This window comes from Dasypus novemcinctus, chromosome 24, assembly GCF_030445035.2.
Source record: "Dasypus novemcinctus isolate mDasNov1 chromosome 24, mDasNov1.1.hap2, whole genome shotgun sequence".
Taxonomy (NCBI): Eukaryota; Metazoa; Chordata; class Mammalia; order Cingulata; family Dasypodidae; genus Dasypus; species Dasypus novemcinctus.
Window position 1 is genome coordinate 66,284,633 of NC_080696.1, and position 26,036 is coordinate 66,310,668.

The 26,036-nt window shown below is 67.0% G+C and overlaps 1 protein-coding gene and 1 long non-coding RNA gene across 2 annotated transcripts in view; one reads left to right on the forward strand and one right to left on the reverse strand.

Moving 5' to 3' along the window:
• NTSR1 (neurotensin receptor 1) overlaps window positions 1-23,562 on the forward strand; it is a 42,438-nt gene extending 18,876 nt beyond the window's left edge. The window contains exons 2-4 of the mRNA XM_058287295.2: window positions 15,124-15,325; window positions 19,138-19,228; window positions 21,485-23,562. Of these exons, the coding sequence (XP_058143278.1) occupies window positions 15,124-15,325; window positions 19,138-19,228; window positions 21,485-21,734 (543 nt within the window). The 3' untranslated portion in view covers window positions 21,735-23,562. The remainder of the gene's footprint in view (window positions 1-15,123; window positions 15,326-19,137; window positions 19,229-21,484) is intronic.
• LOC131275806 (uncharacterized) lies at window positions 331-25,827 on the reverse strand. The gene is made up of 3 exons (XR_009183291.2): window positions 25,591-25,827; window positions 1,685-1,855; window positions 331-567 (listed from the first exon to the last, which is right to left on the reverse strand). It is a non-coding gene; the product is annotated as an uncharacterized lncRNA (long non-coding RNA).
• Between the last annotated feature and the right edge of the window lie 209 nt (window positions 25,828-26,036).

Below are 26,036 nucleotides of genomic sequence, written 5' to 3' on the forward strand. Positions count from 1 at the left end.
CGGCCGCAGCTCAGTGTCCAGGCCCGGGCAGGGCACGGGGGTCCCAGCCGCTCTGGGCCGGGCCAGGTGACCCCAGGTCACCGCCTGCTCTGCTGGGCCCGAGGTGGGGGTGGCGAGAGATACCCCGTGCCCGGTTGTGCAAATCGTCATAATTGCGGCTGGTGGAAGGGGCGGCCTCAGCTGCTTCGCTCAGGGGGCGGCGCTGGCGCTGCAGGAGTCCCACCCTGCACGCGGGAGACGCTCGAGCCGACGAAGGAACCCCGGATGTCTTAGCGACTGTATGAGTCAGCCAGAGGGCGCTGATGCAAGACACCAGAAACTGGGTGCTTTTCATAAAGGGTGTTTATTTGGGGTAGGAGCTTACAGATCCCAGGCCATAAAGCGTAAGTTCCTTCCCTCACCAAAGTCTGTTTGGAGCAAGATGGCTGCCGACGTCTGCAAGGGTTCAGGCTTCCTGGGCTCCTCCCTTCCAGGGTCTTGCTTCTCTCTGGGTTCGAGGTTCCTCTCTTCCTGGACTGGCTCCTCTTTCCTCTGGGTGCTGACTTCCCGGGTCCTCAGCATCAAACTCTAACATCAGAAAATCCCCAACTCTGTCCTTTGCCTTTTATCTGTGAGTCCCCACCCACCAAGGGGTGGGGACGCACGCCCTAATCATGACTCAGTCATGCCCAGGCACAGATCAGATTACAAGCATAATCCAATATTTCTTTTTGAAATTCATCAATATATCAAATTGCTCCAGTGACGCACTCGGGAGGGCAGCGAAGTCCTGGGGGAGGCAGACTGGCATGTGGGGGACGTGGCCGCAGCGAGCAGCCCATCGCCACGCCGCGTGGTGACCGCACTTGGCCCCCAGGTCCCGGCCGGCCAGTGGGCCCCACATGGGGGCGGGGAGAGCCAGCCGACTCCCCGCTCCGTCGCCCGCTGCGGGGCGCAGGGGCATCACCAGCCGATCCCCTGGGGGTCGTGAGCGTGTGTGAGGGGGGACAGGTGATGGGTGAGCCATCGGAGGAGGGCGCCCGGGGGCCGCCGTTTCCCTGTCACCACCCGCGAGGTCGGGGCGGCCCCCACCCCGAGGAGCTATTACACACTCACACAGGACTCTGTCACGCTCTCACACACTCACATCACTTAGTCGCACTCACATTCACACATGACGGGCACACTCACACGAGTCAGTCATGCTCTTGCACTCTTACACACACAGCTCAGTCTCACACCCATGCTATTACACACTCACACAGGACTCAATCACACTCACACACGCTCACACGCACTGACCCACTGCACCCCACTGCCAGCTCGAGCATGAACGGCTTTTCCTGGCAGTAGGTGCTTTGGCCTTTCTCACACCACAGGCGCCGGCCCGTGAGATCCGGGGGCGCCGGCCGCACCCCAGCTCAGCCGCCCTGGCTCGCCCGTTTGCTTCCACGCCCCGCGCTCTGCCCAGGTCTGACCCAGGAGCAAAGAGCTGGCTCGTCTCTTTCACGGTCTCATGACCCCTGGTTGGTTTTTCAACATGGCCAACCCAGAGGACAAAGTTGGCTCTAAACCTCCTTTCTGTGGGAAATAATAAAGCAAACTGACCCCCCCGCTCCTCTCACCGCGCCCCAGCCCCGGCTCTGCAGCTGGTGGGCACGGGCGGCCCCCAGCCCTCCTCCTAAAACCAGCCCCAGAGCCTCACCTCAGTCAGGGCGGGCGGGTTTGGGCGCAGGACGTCGTGTGGCTCGGAGCTGCGTTCTCAACGCTGACCGGTCCTGCGGTGCGGCCCCCTTGCGGCAGGAGCTTCTGACGCGGCGGCGTCAGCTCAGGTGTGGCCGCCCCGCTCAGGAGGGTCTCGATCCTGTGATGAGCCCTTGACGAGAGAATGAAACGAGGGAAAGACGGAGAGAGACGCAGAAGCGAGAAGCTGAGATCCGGAAAGCCCGCGAGGGAAGGGAGAGCCGCGGGCGCCGCCACGGGCCCTGCCACGGGCAGCCGGCCTTCGGGAGAAAGCGTCGCAGTGATGGCGCCTTGAGTCGGACATCTTCCGAGCCTCAAAACCACGCGCGGATGAATTCCCGTTGTCTAAGCGGAGCCGCGTCACGGCATCTGCTCTAAGAGCGCCGGGAACGGGAGCACATGTCTCGTCAGCTGCGCCGGGCGGCCCCCCGCCTTGCAGCCCCACTGCCTCTCTCCCGCCTTCTCAGGGCTTCTTCTCCACCCATGGAGGGATCGAGTTTTGTTTATGCAAGAGGTTTTCCAAAGAGATGCTTCGGTCAACTGTACCCCAAAAACATTTGAGTGGATTAAAACCACCCTGTGGGAGGTGGCTGGGAAACTAGCGAGCGGCCTTGTGACCCCGGGGCATGGCCTCTGTCCCCCCGGCTTCCTGCAGGCGCGGTACAGCCCCAGCTAGTCCCGCGGCCACCCGGGGTCGGCTGGCCTGGCTTGCGTCAGCGGCCCCCGCCCTCTCGGGCCTCTGGTGAGGAGAAGGGCGGGCGCGACAGTTGTTGGATGGAACGACTGGCACCTCCCCTTCTCAACAGCGTGAATTTACTTCATCCTCTCTACTGGTCAGCTAGAGAGGTGCTGGTGCAAAGTACCAGAAATCTGCTGGCTTTTGTACATTCATTTGGGGTAGACGCTTGCAGTCACAAGGCCATAAAGCGTAAATTACTCCCCTCGCCCGGCGCCACGTGTTGGAGCAAGAGGGCGGGCGACGTCTGCGAGGGTCCGGCCTTCCTCTCCCCGCAAGGCTCCGCGGCCCAGCTTCACCCCTTCTCAGCTGGAGTCTGGAGGGCGCCTCGCCTCCTGGGGCTGTTTCCTTGCGGGCTCGCTGCTCTGCTGTCTTCACAAGGTCGGCTGTGAACCTCAGTGCTCTCTCACACACACGCGTCGCCCCTGACGCTCCACTGCCTCCCCCAGCCTGGCCCCTGGCCCTGCCTGGGGCCCCCGCGGCTGAGCTCCTTAAATCCAAAGCATCTGCAAACCTGCGTAACACCCCCCACCCCCGCCAAGCAGCCCCTCGGCAGCCCCTGCGATGGGGCTCCTGTCCCCTTGCGCGCCTCACCCCCCCACTCTGCAGCGCTGCTGAGCCCACCCCTGTCAGGGCGCCTGGAGGCTCCGCACGCTGCTCGCCTGGTCCACGGCCCCCTCCCCTGGACGTCTCTGCGTAAAGGTCCCTCCTCCAGAAGATGGTGCCTCGTGCCCATCAGGCTGCGTCTCCAGCCCGCCTCTGCCGCGGCAGAGCCCGAGACCGCACACACACACGCATGCATACATGCACGCACACACGTGTGCAATGCACGCACGTTCACATGCATGCACATGCACACGGGCCCCACACACGCACAGCTCGCCCATCTCCCAGCAGCAGCGGAAGCCCCCCCACAGCAGACGCTTCGTAAATGCCCGGGGGGGCTAATGAAGGGGCTGGTGCACTCGCGCATTTAGAGGGAGCTGGAGGGCGGGTGTTGGGTGGACAGGAGGGGGTGCAGCCGGGAGGTGCTGGAGCACCCGGGAGGGGAGGCCAGTCTGGCAGCCAAGCGGTGGGCGCTGAGCCCAGGGCAGGTCCGGGTGGCCTCATTTCCCTCAATTGCCTCAGCGGCCGCTGAGTTCCCAAAAGAAAAAAGAACCTGCTGATGAGCGAGAAAATGTCAGAAAAACCTCCCAGCAAAGCCCGCCAGCCGCACATACTGGCTCATGGGATAACGAGGCGCCCCTTGGAGCCAGTCAGCCTCCCCCAGGCCCCGGGCTCCTTATGGCACCACCGGGCCGGCGTCCAGGGCCCTGACCACAGCCTGGCATGGGGGCTGGCGGGCAGGGCGGACAATGACCGGGGTGCGGCTCAGTGCGGCCCCGTGTGCTGCACACCTCGGTCCAGGCTGCCTCCGGCGCAGAGTCCACCAAGGTCAAGGTCTCGGGGCCACATCCAGGTGGACCGGTCCCCAGCCCTGTCCGGGGGAAGCCCAAGGCGGGTCCAAGTCCCTGGCCGCCTGCTGCCCTGGCGCACAGCCTCTCTGTCCCGCGCGTCCGGGTACAGGGCATGGCGAGTCCCACATGCTCTGTCCACCCGTGAGAAACAGAAGCCAGGACAGGTGGTTGTAAAGGAGGCAGGTGAGGAGCCACCCCCCGTGCAGCCAGGCTGGGGCTGGGGCCTGGCGGGGGAGGGGGGTGGGCTCTGAACCGGCCCCGGAGCCCTCCCTGGGCTGCCCTCCCTACACCTCTTAATTTACATATTGGTCCCCCGTCCGACAGGAAAGCCCAGCCAGGCTCACACGTCCCTGGGGGCTGGCGGTGGCCGCGGTCGGGATGGACTCCCACCATCCCGCCACCCTGACAGGGGAACTGGCCAAAGGAACACGGCGTCGCATCTCCCGGCGTGAAGCCCAAACGACGAGGTCCCCTCCAAGCCCAGGGCTGGCCGACCTGGGGAGAAATGGGGCCAAAGATCCGTGTTGGGGTGAGGCCCCCCACCCAGGGCTCCGGGCAGACGTGGGCGGCCGCTGCAGCCCCCCCCTCCAGCCGTCACCCCGGCCTCTTCTGGTGTGGGGGGCAGTCCGCTCTGTGTCCACCGTAATCAGATTCACCTATGCAGGGACGGAGCGCTGATTCCATTGGGAGGCGCCAAGCACTGTCCAGAGCCAGATGTCCCCACGGGAAGCGCAGCCACAGCTTTGCCTGGGGACGGTAATTAGGGATTGGGAGGGAACAGGATATTTGCTCAGCCGCCCACACAATTACACGGCAAGAGAACGCACTGAAAATCGCAAGGCTGGAGACGCGGCGGCCGGCGGGGGTGAAACGCTGGGCACCGGGCGGCGGGTGGGGTCGCCGGCGGGGGAGCGAAGGCCGAGCCGGGCCCCGGCCCCTCGTGCTGGAGGCTGGGGACACTCGGCCCCCTTTCTAACGCGCACTCCGAGACGTAGCGCCCCTTCCACTCGTACCCGTCCACTTCACCCTGCAGCCTCGTCCCTGGCTGTGCAGGACACCATCGCCCCAGGAGCGGCCGAGGGGCTGGCCGCGTCCTCTGGAACCCCTCCCCAGCTGCTCCCGGGCAATCAGGGCCAATCGCCGACGACCCCGCCCCCAGGACCCTGGCTTGGAACAGAGAACTGTGATGACTTTGGTCAAGGTCCCCTGCTAAGCCCCCCAAGCACCTCCCTGCTCGGCGAGTTGCACCACTTTGAATCTCTCAGTCAGATGAGTGCCCTAAATTTTACAAAAGGCTCAGTCACGCCGTTTCCTTTGGCTCCTGTTTAGGGACGAGCAGCAGCCAGTTGGCACCTGGGCTCTGCCGTGCTGGGGGCCATGCGGGCCAGGAGTCGGGCCTCGGCCTGTGAGGGGTCGTCCGCGTGCGCCCGCCTCCCCCCAGCCTCGTCTCCTTCTCTGGGACCCACCGCCGCCGGGAGGGGACCACGAACCCTTCCCGCTCCGACTCTGAGCGGCAGCACCACCTGCCGACAGGTGGGAACTCCATGCCACCGCCCCCCTGACGCTGCCGAGGGTTTAAGAGCCGCCGCCTGCTGCTCCTCGCCAGAGGCCCCGCCGACCTGAACCCTCTGATGGGCTTTTAGCCTCCAGATACAGGGGCCGGCCGCGTCTCCGAGGGGCACGGGCACGCCTGGCGAGCCATTTGCCGCCCTGCCTGCCACGCTCGCTCCCCCGGCCTGGCTCCCGGCCACCAGCGCGGGGGTGCCATGTCCTAATCCAATTGAGGCCGCTTGGTGCCGGCCCTGCTGCTGGGCCAGGGGCAGACAGGACGCGGCTCCCGAGGGGCTCCTGGCCCGGCTTGCCTCGCAGACACGGCCTCTGGCTCCACAGCTGGGGAGGCGCCGCCCGGGACGGGCTGAAACCTCCAGCCTTCCTGGGGCTCCGGCCTTCCCGGGACCCGGAGAATCCCAGGAAACCCAAACTGGAAAAGTCGCAGAGGGTCTGAGGTGGGGGAGAGTGGGAGTGAAGAGAGGAGAGAGATGGCTCGAGGCTGCCGGCGAGGTGCAGCCTGAGAGGTGACCGAGAAGGCGTGGGCTTTGGCCGAGAAGCCGTTCTCTGAAAGGTGCAGTTACGTAAAAATACAGTCCCCGGGAGGTGGGCCGGGTAGGCCCGGCAAAGCTTCCCTGGCAAGGAAGGGGACCCGAGGCCGGTCGGCCTGTAGCCTGTGCTCGACAGACCCCTGTTCTCCACCTGTGGGGTAGCCGTGCCGCGGGAAGCGAGAGCTCGGGCGGGTTCGCGGCTGTAAAGTGAGGGTGACACTAAGTCAGGGTGCACGGTCAGTGGTGAGCCTGGCGTCCGGCCCTGGCATCAGCTACCGGAGTAGAAAGAGGAGATCAAAGGCATCCAACCCACTGGATTTTATGTTGAGCCCGAATCTACACCCAGAGCTACCTGACGCTGCGTGGACCGCGATGAAGGAGCGAGTCCGTGTCCCGCAGCCACGCTGAGCCCGAAGCGCCCACAGCTGGTCTCGTCCCTCCTCCCCGAGTCGGCCTCCAGACATGCAGGGGCCCACCCGGCCCCGGCCCTCTCCTGCCCAGCTTACACCCCCCTCTTCACGAGCTCCCTCTCCAGCAGGTGTCGGGTACCCCCAAGATGCTGGGGCCGCTCAGACACGAGGACAGTTCCCCTGGGGGACAGAAGGTCCACAGCCACGCAGGACCCCCGGAGGCGCACCGCTGCCCCCGGGGAAGCTCAGCCTGCTTGTGCACCCGCCCTGACCCCAAGCTCCTGGTCTGTTTTTTTGGGGGGTTTATTTTTTCATTTATTTCTCCCCCCCCCCATTGTCTGCTCTCTGTGTCCGTTCACTGTGTGTTCTTCTGCCTGGGTCCCGCCTGTTGTTGGGTCCCCTGCCTAAAGCCTCCTGGCGTGGGGAAGTGTGCAGAGCTGTCCCCTCCGCAGACCCGCCGGCAAGCCCGTGCTGGCCTGCCTTCCTCCCTCGCTGTGGGCCCCCTAGGGCCCCCTGCCTCCCCACTCGAGCTCCCTGCCGCTCCCCTGGGCCCCCTGCCTTTCTCCCTTGCTGTGGTCCTACTTCCCCACACACCCCCAGCCTCGTTCCGGAGGCTCAGAGCGTCCCGTGAGCACGTCAGCAGCCCGGGCAGCGGGCACTGATGTTCCCAAATGTTTGCAATTTCAAACAAGGCTGCGCCGAGTAAGCCAAACCCCCAGAGCTTCTCAAGGGAGCGCGTCAGGGAGGAAGGCAGCTGGGGGGGCCCAGGAGCTCACTCCCTGGGGTGGCATCTGCTGAGTCTGAGGGTTCTGTCGGTCCAAGTCCGCTGGGGAGGTGGGAGCCCCCCCAAGCTGCCCTGCTGGGGGCTGGGCATCCCCGACACCTGCTGGGAGCGCTTGGACTGTGAGCTCGCCCCCTGCCTCCCCCCTGGGGCCCCTGCCTCCCTCCTGGGGCCCCTGCCTCCCCCCTCAGCCCCCTGCCTCCCCCCTGGACCCCCTGCCTCCCCCCTGGGGCCCCCTGCCTCCCCCCCGATGCCCCCTGCCTCCCCCCGAGCCCCCTGCCTCTCCCCTGGGCCCCCTGCCTCTCCCCTGGGCCCCCTGCCCCTCCTCTGGACCCCCTGCCTCCCTCCTCGGGCCCCCTGCCTTCCCCCTGGGGCCTCCTGCCTCCCCCTGGGGCCCCCTGCCTCTCCTCTGGACCCCCTGCCTCCCTCCTAGGGCCCCCTGCCTCCCCCCTGGACCCCCTGTCTCCCCCCTAGGGCCCCCTACCTCCCCCCTGGGCCCCCTGCCTCCCCCCTAGGGCCCCCTGCCTCCCCCCTAGGGCCCCCTGCCTCCCCCCTGGACCCCCTGCCTCCCCCCTGGGCCCCCTGCCTCCCCCCTAGGGCCCCCTGCCTCCCCCCTGGACCCCCTGCCTCCCCCCTGGGCCCCCTGCCTCCCCCCTAGGGCCCCCTGCCTCTCCCCTGGGTCCCCTGCCTCCCCCCTCAGGCTCCCTGCCCCTCCCCTCGACCCCCTGCCTCCCCCCTGGGGCCCCTTGCCCCCGCCTCGGGCTCCCTGCCTGCCCCCTCACGGCCCGGAAGCTGCTTTGGGAAGCCGCTGGCTTTGGCAGACGTCCGAGCAGTTGTCTGCTGGCTGTGGAGACCATCCAGGGCCGTCTCTTTGTCTAAATTCAATGGGATTAATTCGAGGGAAAAGGCCCCAGCACAAAACTAGCTGATTGTTGAAGAGGAGGTGCAGGGCAAGGGCCCCTCTGCTGTGGGCTCTCAGGAAGGGAGTGTGAGAACCGCGGGAGTGGGGCCGGGGCCTCGGGGTCAGGGGCCGGGGGCCAGAGGGCATGTTCCTGGGGCCCCTCGGGGTCGCCACCAGGTCCACCAGGCCTGGCCTTCCCTGTTCACCCGCATTTGGGTGCCTCACCCCCTTCCAGCGTAGGGGGCCCGGCAGGACGGAGTGAGCCCCAGAGCTCAGGCCTCGGCCCCAGGCAGGCCTCCGCCCAGCGCTGCCCCCCTCAGCTGCCCACGCTGCTTCTCGTTAAACGCTCTCCACCCTTGCCCCCCAAAATTGCACCTGCGTGCAGGGTGGAGGCCGAGCCCTGCCCTTCCTGGGGCCGAGCCCTCGGGACCAGCTGACCGCTGCCAGGGAGGGCCCGCTGAGCACCCCGGCCGGTGTCCCCCACGGAAGCCCCCCCGGCCACAGCTGGCCCCTTTGCCTCTTCCCTGTCCCCCCAAAGAGTAACCGAGCTGCCTTTGCGTCCTTGCGCCGGACCCCGAGGCAAGGGCCGTCCTTGGCCGTTTTAGAACAAGGACATTGGTGGTTGTGGTGACAATGAGCGGCTCGGAGACCGGCCTCAGGCCCAGAGCGCGGCCCTCGTTCTCCTCGTACAGAGCTGGAAACGCGGGTGGACGCCCACCCGCGAAACGGCTCCCAGGCTGCTCTGGGCGATCGCACAGAACTTCCCCCCAGAAGCATGGAGCGAGGCCCTGAGCAGCTGAGCTCCGTCTGCGTGTTATTTCCTGGAAACCTACCGCTGTGGCCGTGGCCAGGTCAGCGTGATGACCTGCCTTTCACGTCCGCGGCTTGTCGCCCACCCTCCATGGGCTCTGGACACGCACTTGGCATATCCAGCAGGTTCTTCTCCTTCTTGAGAGAAAACCGCAGACCGGCTCTCCCGCACCTCGGCAGAGCGACAGGGTTTCCACTGAACTACGTGTGCTTCGTCCTGGGGGAGAGGACCCTGGTGTGGCGTCTCACAGCTCCCGGGGCTCGCCCAGGGCCTCTGCAGCCCCCTCAGGCCAGAGCTGCGGCTCAGGAGGGGGACCCCAGGGCCAGGACGCCGCAATGCGGCCGCTGTGCCGGGGTCCTCCAGGACCCTCTGCTCGGCTGGGCCCACCCTCCACCAGCCCCACCGGCCCCGAGGCCCTCAGCCAGGCCCAGAGGGACCCAGCGGGACGGGGGGAGAGCCGCCTCCTCGCAGCACAGACTCTCCCGGCCCTTCTCCCTGTGGCTGCCACTGTAGGTGCAGACACGGACACCCAGACGGAGACAGACACAGAGACAGGCATATGGACACACACACACAGACAGACACACAGACACACATACAGAGACAGACTCGTGGACAGACATGGAGACAGACACACGGACACACACGGAGACAGACACACGGGCACACACACAGAGACCGACATGGAGACAGACACGGACACACACACAGAGACAGAGACAGACACACAGACACAGAGACGGACACGGAGACAGACACATGGACACGGAGACACACACAGACATGGAGACAGACACAAAGACGACACAGACATGGAGACACACATGAACACAGATACAGAGACAGACACATGGACATGGAGACAGACACATAGACATGGAGACACAGACATGGAGATGCACACACGGACACAAAGACACACAAACAGACACACAGAGACAGACACAGACATGGAGACAGCCACACAAACATGGAGACACACACACGGACACACATGGACACAGAGACACGCATAGATACACAGACAGGCCCGGAGCCACGCACCCGCTGCGCCGTGCTGCTTCCTGAGGCAAAGGAGGTGGCACTGAGCACCCCGCGCAGGCACGGCTGGCCCAGCGCCCTCCCGCCCAGCGCCCCCACTCTTGGCTGCTTCCCACCCCCACTGCCTGCATCCGTGGGTCAGGATGCCCCACGCTGGCCTGGGCGACCCACTCCCCTCTTTTCTTTAATATTCTGCGTATTATTTAAAAAGTGTATCACACCCACACCAGTGCATCCCCACAAGAACGATGTTTTTAAATGCATAAAATAAAATTACAAAGGAAATCAGTTACATGTCTTGAAACCCAGTTACTAAAATACAAATCCTGTCTCCACTCTGTAAAGGCACAGTAGAGGGAGACTGGCTCGGGGCGCCCGCCGGTCTGGGCCTTGGGGCTGGTTGGCTGTGCAGGACCGGGGAGGGGCAGGCGCCTGGGGCAAGTTGGAGAAGCCAGGTGCCCCCCCAGCAAGGCCCTGGGGTCTGGGGGCCTGGGCATGGGAGCCTGGAGGCACGGGTGGTCATGCTGGGAGCTGTGGAGGCTGAGCTGGGGCAGGAATTCCTCTGGGGGCTCCAAGAGTCAGTTATTCTGATAACTAAATTTTATGTCAACATTTTAAAGCAGTGCCTGACCTTTATTTTATAAAATTCAAACGGTATGAAAAATTTACAGAGTGAAAGGTAAAACTTCCTCATCTCATCCCAGTACTTCTATGGGCGTTGTTTGTATGTTTTCATCTTTGTTCCAAGTGGGATTTTCTTTGGTACAAGGTCTCTCTGTTTGGTACAAATGCCGGAAACTAGCTTAACTTGTATTAAGTGATAGGTACATGTAATGTTGATTTTGCTAAAAAAAGAAAAAACAACTACAAGCCCCAGAGTGATGCCTGCAGGCACGACTGGACCAAGGTGCCAGGTGAAGTCACGGGGTGTTGGGCTCTTCTTTCCCAGCGCTGGCTTCGTGCGAGGGAGAGGTGGCACAGAGTCTCCCAGCAGGCCCCAGCAAAGGGGGTGACCGTCCCCACCCGTCCAGCAAAAGGCTTGGGCTTCTCACTGGACAAAGGAGATGGAAGCAGGGATGGGCACGTGACCTGCACTGCCCAATGGGGACAGGCCAAGATCCTGTGGGATGTGCTGATTGGCCAGGCCGGGTCACGTGGCACTTGGGGCTGACGAGAGGGTCAGCCTGTCCCGTGGCACTTGGGGCTGACGAGGGGGTCAGCCTGGGCACGGGGGGTGGGGGCAGCCCTGGAAACCCAGGTACCACCAGGAGAGGAGAGGGGGACGCTGCACGGGCAGGAGCAGCGGAGCCCAGGGGCCCAGCCCCCGCCTCCCTGGCCGTCAGCCCGCCGCCCGGGGGTCCCACGCCGTGGCCCAGGCTGGCCCCGGCTGCCCGGTGCTGGGTGTGGCAGGAGCCTGGGGGGAATGTCCTGTCCCGCTGGCCTCGTGTCCAGTCGTTGGTCGGCTCCCAACTGTCTTCATTCGAGTAGCTCACGTGGTCCAGGTGCTCCCGGCCCCAGCTCCCATCACTCTTCCTTTCCAGAACTTTCCTGGCTGTTTTTAGACAGTCGTCTACTCAAAATAGGGACTAAATGTGTAGCCACGACACAAACGTGTATATGCCCGCGAGGACTTCTAGAAGGGAGCTTGTCTTCTCATTCACGCGCGCCTTCTTCACAGCCGTTTTCAGGTCTTACTTGTTGCTTATTAAACATTTTCATCTCTGCTTGTTCTGGGGGCAGAAGCCGCTCCGTGGTACCCATGTGGCAGGAAAGAGGAAAATTCCAGAAGTGGAGGGCAGAGTGCAAGAAAGGGGGGTGCAGGCTGAAGTCCTGGTTGTGCTACAAGCCTTGGCAAGAGAAGGGACCCCAAGGGCCAGGCACGTGCCCTCCCCTGAACCCCACAATCCAGCTTTGGTCTAGGTCTCCAGGCTGGAAGGACGAGGGGTGCCAGGGAAGGTACCGCACCTCAGGAGGCCAGTGCTGCCCTGGGCAGCCATCTCCAAGCACGTGGGCTGTGGGCGCCCTGGTCCAGGGGCACCTGCAGAGTCCAGGACCTTCTAGGGCCTTCCGGAGTCCCAAGATCAAGAGCCTGGGTGTCTGACTCGAGGCGATCTGAGGTCGAGCCCCAGGTCACTGCCTGCTCGGTGTCCCCAAGCAGATCCCTCAGTGTCTCTGGCCTCAGCGTCCCCGTCTCCAAAGTGGACCTGAGACCAGTTCCTTCCTCACAGGCCTGGCGAGGGCTCAGAGAGACACACGCAAGTGCCTGCACCGCTGGGACAGGACGCGCATCAGCCGTCATCGTCGGCCTCCCTGTCACCCTCGTCAGCGCAGTGTCAGCCCTGTCATCATGGCTTGTCATCGTGGTGGCCATCGCCATCCTTGCCGTCCTTGTCGACATCGTCCTTTCATCCTTGTCATCGTCTTCGTTGTTGTCATCTTCACCATCGTAGTTGTGTTTGCTGTTGTCACTGTTCCCGTCATGGTTATCTTCGTTGTCAGCGTCGTGGTCGTGTCATCATCACCATCCTTGTCCTCATTGTAGCTGCTGTCCTGTCATCAGCATCCTCGACCTCCTTGTCATCATTGCTGTCGTTTCTTTCATCGTCGTCGTCGTCGTCGAGTTCCTTCTGTCAGAACTCGGATTCGAGGCATCGAGGGGCAGCAAGGGGAGGCCAGGCGTCAGCGCGCCCGAAAGCAGGGTTTTGTGGCTGGGGGTCCCACCTAGGGCCACTGGAGCCCCTGACTCTGTTTCCCCCTCTCCTCTCCTGCTCCCGAGCCCCTCCTAGCAGAGACCCTCCCACCAAGGGCACCCTGCAGCCGGGCCACCCGCGGAGTCTGTGGGCCAGAGGGCGGGGGCGGCAGCAGCCGACGGGCTGGGGGCTGGCCCACGGGGGCGGGGAGGGCGGTCACTCAGCGGTGGGGTGTGTGGGGCGCCTCCTCCCAGCCGGCTCTGCCCCCCAGTGCAGCCGCCGCCTCCAGGGGAAATGGGCTCATCCGGCTCCAAACCAACGGGCCACCCGGGGCGCCGTGCCAGCGGTGAGCCCCGCCCCGGCCCCGCCTCCCACCTCCCTCCCAGCACGCAGCAGGTGCACCCCAGCTCGGGGCCCAGGCCCGGGGCGCCACGGCAGCCGGGGGCAGCACCCCCAACCCAAAGGCTGGGGCCCAGGGGGGATGGGAGCCCCCCCAAGAGTGAGGGAGCCCCCGGGAATGAGGGGAGCCCCCAGGAGTGAGGGCGCCCCCGGGAGTGAGGGCGCCCCCCGAGGATGAGGCGCGCCCGGCTCCTGAGGGTGCCTCAGGAACGTCGCCCTGACTCCTGCCCCCTCCCTCGGGGCTGCGCAAAGCATAGGGTGGGCGCCAGGCACTGCCGCACAGAAGCCTGGTGTGCGGCCCACGGTACATGTGTGCGCACATACACACGCGTGGATCGTGGCACACGCACAGGTATGCACATGGACTGCAGCGCGCGCACATGTGTACACATGGACCGCAGCATATGCTCGTGCACACAGCACATATGCGTGGCACACACATGTACACACGTGGACCGTGGCATGTGCACTCGTAAACCCTTGGGCACATGAGCCTGTGCACACACGTGTGCCGTATGCACACTTCCCTCCCTGGCACAAACGCTGGTCTAGCTGCCATGCCCCGTGTGCACGCTCACGCACAGCCCTTCTCTCCAGGCGGGTCCGGCTAACGACATTCACCCCCGCAAGGCCCCAAGCGCATTGCTTCCCCTGGATCGCGCCATCGAGCCGTCGGTGCGTCACCCCTTTACAGATGAGGAAACCGAGGGCCCTGGGAGGGGAGGCGCATCCCTCTCCGCAGGCGCATAGCTGGGATGTGGCTACACGGAGCTTCGCGCCCAGGCATCGTGTCTCGGCGCCACGCTGTCCCCAACCTGTGCGCCGAGGCCCAGCCGTCCCTGAGCCTGTGTTCCCCCCACGCCCAGGCCTGCTCCCACTCGTCAGGCCAGACGCGTCCTTCAGGTGTCCTCTTGGGAGGCAGCTGGCCCAGGGGCCGACCCCTGACCCTCAGACGTGCCAATGGTGGGGATCCCCGGGCTCCCCGGGCGGAGGGTGGGCTCGCAGTCGCTGGACCCTGCCTCACCGGGGCTCAGGGCAGCTGGCGTGAGATAGGGCTGTGCGGGCCATGTGAGGCCGCAGGAGCGGAGGATCGGCTGTGGCTGCGGCGGTCACATCATCCGTGCCACTGTCCTCCCTGTGCCGCTATAGCCAAAGCTCTGGCAGGACACGCGGCTCTGTCCAGGAGCTGGAGGGGAGGTGACCTCGGGCCAGCCCGGGGGCCCCCTGCCGATGCGCGGCAGCGTCTAGCTGAGTCGCAGTCGTGCCAGCACGGACGGATCCCCCAAATGCAGCCCAGAGCCCCTGCATCTGAATTCAAAGTGAGCGTTAAGCCTGGGGGGAGGGAAATCAGCAGCCTTCACCCCGTGGCGAGAGGGCAGCCCACGCTCCCTTGGGGGCAGGAAACGTTAAAACTCGGTCAAGGAGGAGAGCGTCCTGGAAGGACAGGAAGCCGAGGGCTCCTGGAGCCGGTCAGGGCCTCGCGCGGCAGTCACCAGCTCCACTGTCCAGGACTGGCCCTGCGCAGGCCCGTCTCCTGCCCGGCGCGGCGCCGCTCCTCTGTGCCCCCGCCCACCCCCGCCGTGCTCAGGGGCCCCCGTGTGCTGCCAGCCGCGGCTTGAGCAGGGGCGCGGCCACCCCCCTCTGGGAATGGGGCTGCCCCTGTCTGGGCACCTGAGAAGATGACCCCAGCCTGGCGCCGTCAGAGCATGCTGCGCTCACACGGGCCTGGGTTCAAATCCAGCACCAGCCCCTTCAGAGCTCAGTGTCCACTCCTGCAGGGTGGACGTGCTAGCCCAGCTGGGGGTGACATGGACAGAGGTGGGGCCGGCGCCCAGGTGCTGACGGGGGTCCCCCTCTTTTCACAGCTGAGGGGCAGCGGGGGGGGGGGGGAGCGTGTCAACCCTGCCCTGGCCTGTGGGTGGAGACCCGGGCTCGGCCGTCACGAGGGGCCTCGGGGCAGCGCTGCATGCTCAGGGCCGCGCTGGTGGGCGCGTTGTGCTGGGGCCGGACCCCTCCCGCCCCCAGGCCCGTCCGTGCCGACGAGCTGGGCGCCCACCCCTGGCCTCTCTCCCGCAGGTCAACGCCTTCGTCTCCTTCGTGCTCCCCATGGCGGTCATCTCCGTCCTCAACACCGTCATCGCCAACAAGCTGACCGCGATGGCCCGCCAGGCGGCCGAGCAGGGCCAAGTGTGCACCGTCGGGGGCCAGCCCGCCGCCTTCAGCATGTCCCTCGAGCCCGGCCGCGTCCCCGCCCTGAGGCACGGCGTCCGCGTCTTACGTGCGTAACCCCCCGGCCCCTGGGGGTGGGGTCAGCAAAGGCCGGTGCACCCCAACCCCACCGAGCCAGAGACGTGGGGACAGAGGTGTCACCAGGACCCGGGAGTGCGGGCCCCGGGTCGTCGTGCCCTTCGGCTCTGCCGTCCACTGCCACCCACCATCCCTCCTTCCATCCACCGTCATCCATCTACCCATCACCTACCCACCCATCCCTCCACCGTCCCTCTTTCCATCCGTCCCTCCATCCACTCACAATCCACCCATCCACCCATCATCCACCCATCCACTCATCCGTCCTTCCATCTCTCCACCCATCCCTCCATCTGTCCCTCCTTCCATCCATCCCTCCATCCACTCACAATCCACCCGCCACCCACCCATCCACCCATCCCTCCATCTGTCCTTCCTTCCACCCATCCCTCCATCCACCCATCATCCACCCATCATCCACCCATCCCTCCACCCCTCCATCTGTCCCTCCCCGCCCATCCTCCACCCATCCACTCCTCTGCTCCGGGAGATGAACGAGGTGGACGTGGGAACAGCGAGGGCAGCGTCAGGCGCCACATGAGGGAGCAAAGGCAGACACCAGCCGAGTTCAGTGACGCGCAGAGGAGGACGTGTAGGCGGAGCTGGGCTTGGCAGCCGCTGCGGGCAGAGGGCTCGCCCGTGCAAAGACCCTGAGGCCGGGGCAGGGGCGGAGCCCGGCCAGCGAGGGGCCCAGGCCCCGGGGTGCGCCCGTCAGGCCTGGGGGAGGCGGCCCCTCCAGGGGCGCTGAGCTCGGCGGCGCCCGAGGACGTCGTCCCTTCTGCGGCCCGCCCCGTGAGTTTCCACCTGCTCATGGGGTTGGCGTGACCCCTTCCGCCACCCCACACCCCCAGTCCTGTCGGCTAACGGGGCTCGCTCAGGTGACGGGGTGCACGCGCTGTGCTGCCGTCCCCGGGGTGGGGAGGCGTGCTGCCCTGAACGTCTGCCCCCTCAGCCACCCCCGCCTGCCACTGGCCGCCCGCTGCCCCCGCCCGGGGTCTCGGCTGGCCTCAGGCGAGGCGGGGGGAGGCGGCGCGGTCCTGGGGGGTGATGGCCGTGGGCGCAGAGGCCCGGGGCAGCTGTATGCCGAGAGTTGGCGTGTCCCGGGGCAGAGTGGGGGGCGGGTGTGGGGGCAGGAGCAGCTGCTGTGGCAAGTTCCCACCACCCGGGGCTGCCGACGACCGGGGGTCCCCAGCCAGTTTCTCCGGTGGAGGCCGGGCCGGGCAGGGTGCAGCCCGGGCTCCGGGCGTTTCCTGCCCCCCTGCAGCCCCCGGTGGCCTCGCTCGCCCTGCCTCGCCTCCCTCGGCCGCGTCCCTGTCGGAGGCGCCCCCCGCGGCTGCTCCTGTGAGGCCCCAAGGGCCAATCCCCGTCCCCCTGCAGAGCCCTTTCCCCAGCGAGGCCAGGTCCACGGTCAGAAACGAGGGCTGCCATCTTGGGGGCCATTTTCCTGTCTACCGCAGGGGACACAGCGACGGACAAACCCGCCAGAGGGGGCGGTCAGGGCAGAGGGGGCGGCAGACAGAGGGGGCGGCGGACAGAGGCGCCGACGCAGGGACCCCGACTCTGGTGGGTTTGGGGAGACCGAGGCAGGCCCCACGGGCCAAGTAGAGACAGGGGGGGGGCGTGGACCGAGGACATCCAGCCGTCCACGCCAAGGCGCGGGCACTTTCCGAAGACACAGGCCGGGCCAGCCGGGAGCGGAGACCCCAAGAGGGAGGCGGCCCCGCCCTCTGCGGAGCCCAAGTGGCCGCTCGGTCCAGCCGGCAGTGGACGTGTGGTGGCCTCTGCGGCAGGCCCTGCCCTGACCGGCGCCACGCGCTCCTGGAGCCCCTGCTGCGCGCGCAGCGACACGGGGCTGGCTGGGCCGGGAGGTTCCTACCCCTCACCAGCCCCCAGCCCTGGCCTGGGCTCCCTCCCTGGAAGCGGGGAGCAAGGAGCGGGGGAGCCAGGGCTCAGCGGGCAGGGGAAGTGGGGGAGCGGGGGCTCAGCCCATGGAGGGAGCAGGGGAGAACGGGGCTCAGCCCGTGGGGGGAGCAGGGGAGAGCGGGGCTCAGCCCGTGGGGGAAGCAGGGGAGAGCGGGGCTCAGCCCGTGGGGGGAGCAGGGGAGAGCGGGGCTCAGCCCGTGGGGGGAGCAGGGGAGAGCGGGGCTCAGCCCGTTGGGGGGAGCAGGGGAGAGCGGGGCTCAGCCCGTGGGGGGAGCAGGGGAGAGCGGGGCTCAGCCCGTGGGGGGAGCAGGGGAGAGCGGGGCTCAGCCCGTGGGGGGAACAGGGGAGAGCAGGGGCTCAGCCCGTGGGGGGAGCAGGGGAGAGCGGGGCTCAGCCCGTGGGGGGAGTGCGGGAAGTGGGGAGCAGGGTCTCAAGTGGGGGGAGTGGGGGAACCGGGTCTCAGCCCCTGGGGGAAGCAGCGGGGAGCAGGGGCTCAGCCGGCGGGGGGGAGCTGGGGGAGTGGGGGAGCAGGGGCCCAGATTGAAGGCCGGAAAGCCCCCCGTGGCCTCTCCTGGCGGCGGGAGGAGCGTGGAGCAGGAGGCGGGGCGGGGGCGCGAGGGAACAGGGCTCCTGGACATGGGGGGCTGGAGGAAGCGGAGGATTCTAGGCTGAGCTCCGAGGCCGTTTCCCGGTGGGTCCTGCTCACCGGACTGGAATGGTAAACCGGAAGAGCCCGGAGGGACCTCTGGATCTCAGGCTGCAAGGGAAACTGAGGCCCGGCCAGGGGCGAGCCCTGCCCAGCGTCACAGCCTGATTCGGCGGAGAACCGAGTCCGGCCCTGGAGCTCCCGCCACGGCTCCAAAGTGCCACCGCTGCCCGCCGCGGCCTCCCCATACCCTGGAGCGCCAGGGACCCCAAACCCAGGGCTCCCCCTGCACCCCCGAGCCAGGACCTCCCTCTCTGGGACGGCGCTCCCCTCCCTCGGGGCAGCGCTGCGGGCCACTGTACGTGGGAAGCCTCGAGGAAACCGCGGCGGCAGCACGCCGCCCAGGTCAGCAGAGCTCCCCCTGCGGCCGCCCCATGCCCCCTGGACCTCCCCGGCTGGCGGAGCCGCTGACCACACCCCCGCGGGAAGGGCCCCGGGCCGGGCCAGGGCACTGCATTGCTTCCTCCCCACAGCAAGCTCCCCAGGGGCACAGGTGGGGAAACTGAGTCTCAGAAGAGGAAGTGGGGAAGTGGACTTGGCCCAGTGGTTAGGGCGTCCGTCTACCACATGGGAGGTCCCTGGTTCAAACCCCGGGCCTCCTTGACCCGTGTGGAGCTGGCCCATGCGCAGTGCTGATGGGCGCAAGGAGTGCCCTGCCACGCAGGGGTGTCCCCGCGTAGGGGAGCCCCATGTGCAAGGAGTGCACCCCGTAAGGAGAGCCGCCCAGCGCAAAAGAAAGAGCAGCTTGCCCAGGAGTGGCACCGCGCACACGGAGAGCTGACACAAGATGACGCGACAAAAAGAAACATTCACATGCCCTGACAACAACAGAAGCGGACAAAAAGAAGAACGTGCAGCAAATGGACACAGAAAACAGACAACTGGGTGGGGAGGGAAAAGAAATAAATAAAATAAATCTTTAGAAAAGAAAAAAAAGAAGGGGAAGTGACCCCCCGAGACGACGCGGCTGCAGTTCAGGCCGTGCGAAGCCCTGCTGGGAAGGGAGGGGCAGGCTTCCCCGGAGAGGGGCCCCGCATCAACGTCCAGAACAGCAGGGCGGGTTTGGAGGGACGTCCTCCGACGCCCCCCAGGGCCGACTGGGGACCCCACCCCAGCGGGCCCCGTGCCTCCCTGAGCCGCCGCTCGTCCCCCAGGTGCGGTGGTGGTCGCCTTCGTGCTCTGCTGGCTGCCGTACCACGTGCGCCGCCTCATGTTCTGCTACGTCTCCGAGGATCAGTGGACCCCGTAAGTCCCGGGGGACTGGCAGAGGGGGCGGGGCCGAGGCCTGGACCAGGGGGCAGAGCGCGGGCAGGGGGCAGAGCCCAGGCAGGGGGCAGAACGCAGGCAGGGGGCAGAGCCCGGGCAGGGGGCAGAGCCCGGGCAGGGGGCAGAGCGCGGGCAGGGGGCAGAGCCCAGGCAGGGGGCAGAACGCAGGCAGGGGGCAGAGCCCGGGCAGGGGGCAGAGCCCGGGCAGGGGGCAGAGCGCGGGCAGGGGGCAGAGCATGGGCAGGGGGCAGAGCGCGGGCAGCGGCAGAGCGTGGGCAGGGGGCAGAGCCCGGGCAGGGGGCAGAGCGCGGGCAGGGGGCAGAGCCCAGGCAGGGGGCAGAACGCAGGCAGGGGGCAGAGCCCGGGCAGGGGGCAGAGCCCGGGCAGGGGGCAGAGCCCGGGCAGGGGGCAGAGTGCGGGCAGGGGGCAGAGCATGGGCAGGGGGCAGAGCGCGGGCAGCGGCAGAGCGTGGGCAGGGGGCAGAGCCCGGGCAGGGGGCAGAGCGCGGGCAGGGGGCAGAGAGCGGGCAGGGGGCAGAGCACAGGCAGCAGCAGAGCCCGGGCAGGGGGCAGAGCGCGGGCAGGGGGCTCCCCACCGCAGGTGCGCGGCCGGGAGGTTCCGGAGCTGCCTCTGAGAGGACCTGCCGGAGCAGGAGGGACAGGCCGCCCCCGGGGGCCTCTGGACGGGGGCCGAGCAGGTGGCGGTCCCCGGGGAAGGGGCTCAGCCGCGGCAGGGCTGGAGCAGGAGAGGAGAGGAGGGAGAAGAGCCCCCGCGCCCGTCCATGCCGGAGCAAACCCCAAGAGAGGCCGGGGGAGGGCCCGACGTGGGGACGGCGCGAGGGGCTCGCAGGCCGCTCACACGCTGGCAGCCGCGTCGGGGGCCAGACCCCCCGGGCCGGGTGCGTCACTAGCAGGACCCACGGGACTGAGCACTTGTTGCCCAGCTGGGAGGTGCAGCGGCGAGAGGGTCCCGAGCCAGCTGGGCGGAGGCCAGGCCTCCCCGGGGAGACACGCGGGACCCTGTGGGCAGCGCCAGCCAGGGACGCCCTGGGGAACCCCCTGGCCCTGCCACACCGGGCGCTCTGCCGGCTCAGGAGGAGAGCCGCATGGCTCAGACCACACCTGGGGCAGAGGCGAGGCGGGCCCCTCGTAGCGGGATGGCCGGGGTCCCAGGCGCCATCCAAGGCCCACCCGCGAGCAGGCCCCCGGAGGGCAGCGGCCTCGGGCCTGCTGGGTTGACCCTTCGCTGCAGAGCAGGGCAGGAAGTCCAAGGGTGCTGGTCCTTCAAGCTGAGGAAGGTCGATTGGGGCAGACATTTTAAGTGGGAGGGGGGCAGTTACAGGGAGGGAGAGGCAGCCTGAGATACGAATCATCTGGTGGGGAGGGAGTGAGCTGCCTGTTGGCGGAGGCAAACAAGCCAAGGGCGAGGTGCGCATCTGTCTGGGACACTTGGAGGGGGCTCCTGCCCTGGCCTTGGGTGCAGGCAGGGGACCAGCCAAGCCCAGCAGCCCAGGGCACTTAGTTTTGTGCAGAACGCTGAAGCTAGCAGACCAGGTGAGCTGCAGGGAGTGGTGGGGCCTGGGGCAGAGTGGAGCGGCCACACCCTGTCCAAGGAGGACAGCCGCAGCTCCGCTCAGCCAGCCTCTGCCCGCCAGACTCGCAGCTTCTCCAGGGCAGCCAGACCCTCGGGTTTACCAGGGAAGGTCCCCGGGAAAACGGTCACAAGTCGTTTTTTTGGTGTTATTGTTTTAAATTTTATTGTGGTAACGTACACCTGACACTTTCCATTTTAACTATGTTAAGTGCACAATTTGGTGGCCTTAGCCACGTGTGCAGTGTGTGCCGTCACCACCATCCAAACCATTTCCGTGCCCCCGGCGGGACCTCAGCTCCTGTTAAGCACACACGCCCCCCGCCCCGGCCCCGGGGCCCCGGCCTCCACGGCGCCGCCGGCCCCCCACTCCACGTGGGTGGAGTCACGGGCTTCTGCCCTCGGCGTCCGGCCCCTCTCCATGCGGAGCGTGTGTGGCGCCTCGGTCCTCGGCCAGCAGCACCGGCCACTCTCCGTGCCCCCCACGGTGCACACTGGGGTGGCTCCGGCGGTGGGGTGGGCGGCCTGGGCGCCCGCCCTCCGCTCTCGGGGGCCACTCCCGGGAGCGCTCGGCCCGCGGCCGCCGTGCGGAGCCCTGCAGAGCGCGCAGGCGCCGGCGCAGCCGCTGACCGCCCGTCCCCGCAGGTTCCTCTACGACTTCTACCACTACTTCTACATGCTGACCAACGCACTCTTCTACGTCAGCTCCACCGTCAACCCCGTCCTCTACAACCTCGTCTCGGCCAACTTCCGCCAGGTCTTCCTGAGCTCCCTGTCCTGCCTCTGCCCGCCGTGCTGGCGCTGGAGGCGGCGCCCCGTGCCCCCCAGCAAGGCCGGCAGCGTCTGCAGCAACCACACCTTCTCCAGCAACGCCACGCGGGAGACGCTGGACTAGGCTGGGCCGCGCGGCGCCCCCGCTGCTCCTCCCGCCCCCTCGGAAGCCAGAACGCGAGCGCGGCCGAGAAGCCAGTGTCCGTGCGCGGCGGCCGTCCTTGTCCCCAACCAGCGGGTGTCTAGAGAGGCGGGAAACGGAGGAACACGCGTCCCGGCTCTCGGGCAGCTGGCACGTGGGCGACGGTGTCCTGGGCCGGCCCAGGCGGGCGGGCGACCCCAAGTTGGCTCTGACGGGGCCGCCAAGGGGTCCATCCCCGGCCTGGCCCTGCCCAGTGGCCCAGGCTCAGCACAGGGCCCTCGGCGCCAGCTCGGGGGTGAGCCCAGGCGCAGCGGCCCCCACCCCCAAATGCTGCCACCTCCACCCGCCCGTCCAGCCTCTCGTGGCCGGGCCAGGGGCAATTCCAAGGAAGCGGCTGGGGGTGGAGGACGTGGGGCCAATCCTGGGGTGAGGGGCTCCCCACCCCACCACCCTCTCCCAGGCAACCATGACCAACAGGCCCTGGCGTGAGCCTCCGAGAAGGACCCCCGGGAGGAGGGGCTCGTGCCCCCAGCCTCGCGGTCTCCGTCGTGGCCTCTCGGCTCGGGAGGGGTTCTTCTGGTCCACGCCCGCGGAGGCAGGAGGGAGCCCCCGCACTCCACTCTGGCTGTGGCTGAGGCCCCGGAGCCGGGGCTGGGGGCTCGGGGCTAGCACCCCAGCAGGGGCATCGGCAGAGGGTGAGCCCGCTGACCTCCAGGCGAGACGCTGGGTTTGGGGGTCGGGGCCGCGGGTGAGGAAGAGGAGTCCAGGCTGCGCCCGGCTGAGACCCAGGCCAGCCCATCACCAGCCGGCAGGGTCCAGAAAGGCCGGCGCCTCCCTGGTTTCCAGGCAGCCCCAGCCCGGGGAAGGGGTCCCCAGCGCGAGCTGCCCTGGCACCGAGGGCCAGCGGAAGCTGGTGCAGTCCGTTTTCACTCGGCTCGGAGCACCGTTTACCCCGAAGGGAAGCTGAGGTCAGAGGGCAGGCGGCCTGAGGGTAGCACTGACCCACGGGCTCAGGCCGGGCTCCACAGTGCTTAGGACCTGGCCACCCTGACCTGGGTACTGGAACCCCACGATGTTCCTCTCCAGGCCCCACACCCTTCAGTCAGCGCAGGCAGGGCCCGGGAGCTCAGTCCCACTGCAAAGCTCCCGGAAGAACGCACCTCGGAGGAGCAGGACCCTCGGACCAGACCACCCCATCTCCACGCTCCCACGGGGGCTGCCGCCCCGAGGTCAGCGCAAGCCCCCGACACCCCCCCAGGAGTGGACCTCGGGGCTCAGCGAATCACTGCAGGCTTGCGGCGGCGTGCAGGCGCCGGGCGTGGGAACCGGGGCTGGGGGCTGGGCGGGGCAGCCCCCAGTTTCTCCGGGCCTCAGTTTCCCCATCCAAGAAATGGGCACGGCCATTCTGCCTCTCAGCCCGTTTCCCAGGACTGGGGCGTGGTTTCCGAGAGGCCCCACATGGAAAGGACGGAGGGGACGCGCCCCAAGTGGGGGAAAGCGGTCATCCGTGGGTCTGCAGAGATGGCCCCCCTCGCTCCCTGGGCAACCACGGGACACAGGGACTCGCTGCTTTGAGATACGCCGATGCCATAGAGCCGGCTGCACTGGCTGATGTCCCGCCTCCAGGGGCCAGCACCACAGCCCATGGCCGTGCCCGCTCCGGGGTGCCAAACCCAGGGTGGCCGCCCTGCAGCTGGGGAGGGCCACCATGTCATGTTGTGTTGTTCTGACATTGTCAAAGTCCTGGCCACGTGCCTACCCCGCCCCCCCACCCCCACTGTATCTTCAATAAAGAGCACCTGTGGGCCCTCAGCCGGACCGCATTGGGGTGGGTGCCTGCATCCCCCCACTCACTCCTTCGACAGGCGCTTGTTGGGCCCTTTCACAGAGACGTGGGCTCGGGGGCTAGCCTCGGCTCTCCCTGCTCTGGGGCTTCTGTACCCCGGGGCTCACTGGCAGGCTGGACCCTGCCCACCTGCCCAGAGAAAGACACTAATTTGGGGGACCCTGGGAGCCGCGGGGTCTCCCCAGGGACATGAGGGGTTCAAAGTGGCAGGAGGGGAGGGGCAGGTGCTGGGGGAAGAGGAGGGGGCTGAGAGGCAGGTCAGGGGCTCCTGGAGGCCTTGGGGGCCGGCAGAGGGGCTGGGGGTGCCGAGGACAGAGGTTGGGGCTGGGGCTTGGTGGGTGCTCAGGAGCCCCTGGGTCCCTGCTTGCTGCACGCCCCCGCCAGGTCGGAGTCCCCGTCCCAGGGTCCTGACGGCAAGGAGCACCCAGTTCTCTGCAGCCCATGCCCCCACCCACCCCTCCCTCGCGGCCTCCTCACGCCTCTGGAAGCACCCCGAGTTTGGGGAACCTTGAGCATCTTCCTGTTGCTCAGTGGGGTGGCCACGGGGCCAGGCAGGAGTCTGGGCTCAGGGGAGACAAAACACCCGGCCCGACAGCGGCAGAGGCTCCCAGCTCCACCGCCGGGACCCATCTCCTTTCCACCCCGCCCCCCGTCCCCAGACTCAGAGCCCACCCCCTGCAACCCCCACTCACCTGCCCCCCCCAGAGGGACCCAGCTCGGAACCACAGGCCCTGACCATCCCCTGCCCCTTCCCAGCTGCCCTTGCGTTCAGCCTGCCCTAATTCACGCTAAACTGTTAAGGACTATAGCCTTTCCTGGTGACGGGATGGGGATCCCGTGCCTGCGGCTGAAAGCCACCCAGGTGTGAGGTCTGCCCAGCTCGGGGGCGCAGTGTGGGGAGGGGGCTCCTGGGGCCCTGGCCCAGCACAGATAGGCCTCCCGGGGGTCCACCCAGCCCGACAGGCCCACGGAGGCCCCGCGCACCTGGGCGAGGTGGGGGCCGGGGTCTCCACGGAAGGAGGCGGGTGCCTGGGCCTCTGCCCACCTCTTCCTGGGAAGCGGGAGGGTCCCCAGCACGGTGGGCTCAGGGGAGGCCCTGCACAGGGGCCAGCCGCAAAGCCCCCTGGGAGAGGGACGCCACGCTGGGCGTCGTGGGCAGTCCTGCGTTCAAATCCCGGCTCCATGCTTGTTCGCTGAGGATCAGGGACAAGATGACACTCAGGAGACCCCCTGCGCAGCTGGGCACTGGGGAGGGGGCCGGCCCAGGGCTCTGAGCGCAGCGCCTGGCTCACGGCTGGCCCTGGTCACAGGCAGGAATTGGGGGCTGGGAGGTGGGAGGGGGCCGGGAGCAGAGGCAGGGACGCCGGAGTGGGGAGCCATTTGGGGTCCATGGACTCGCGTCTGGGGCGGGGGCGCCTCAAGGACCCCGGCCCCCCCAGCCCCCACTCGCCCCGCCTTCCACCCCTGCCGAGGCTCTTTCCAAGGCAAGTCAGCCTTAGCGTCTCCAAAGCTGTTTAAAAACTCAAAACAAGATCCCGGGACTGTAGACAACACAATTCCCCTTAAAGTAAGTCGGGGTTCAGGGCCAAGGAGAAGGGGTCACGTCTTGTGGCTGACGAGTGGGTGTGAGCAGCGCCCTAATGCCCGCAGGTGGCGTGTGTCCAGCCCTGGCACTTTCTTTCCAGGAAAGCCCAGATGTGCAGCCACAAGACACCGGCTGCCTGCTCCGACTCTCGGGAAGGTTTCAAACCAGTGACCGCTGGGCTGCGTCTGGCAGCGTCTCGCCTCCCCCGTCCCTCCGCCCCGGCCTTGACCCCGGCCCTCGTGCCCGGCCCCCATGCCTGTGTGCTAAAGACACGTCTCGGGCTCGTTTGTTTTCCCTTATCTCCCCACAAGCAGGACTGTGGGCAACGAGACCCGCAAGCCTTATTTTTGCCGCTTTACGGCCACGCAGGGAGCTCAGCACCGCACCCCACGCACAGTTCTCCTTACCAGTCGCGTTGCGCAGCAGCCCTGTCCCTTGGCTGCAATTGGCGAAACAGCGTTTTTATGGTTTTACTAACTCCCGTCCATCGCTTACACGCGGGGCCGCTCTGTGCTGTACGGTTCTCTGGGTGATTTTTACTTTTATTCCGGAAACATCCACACGACCTAGGATTCCCCGTTAACCACGTTCAAGCACACGACGTGGTGATAACACACTCGCGGTGTTGTGCTGTCACCCCCCTGCCCTGCCGGAACATTCCACCGGCCTTTGCTCCACCCCTTCTGGATTTTGTGTTGAGGACACTGAGAGCTGGACGCCCGGGGACAGGGAATGGACATTGGCCTTGTCCGGTGACATAATCCCCAGAGGCCGTTGGTGGCCACACGTGGCCTTAGAGCTGCCACATCCAGGGCCCCCACCCTTGGAACTAGGGGTCCGCTCTTGCCGGCCC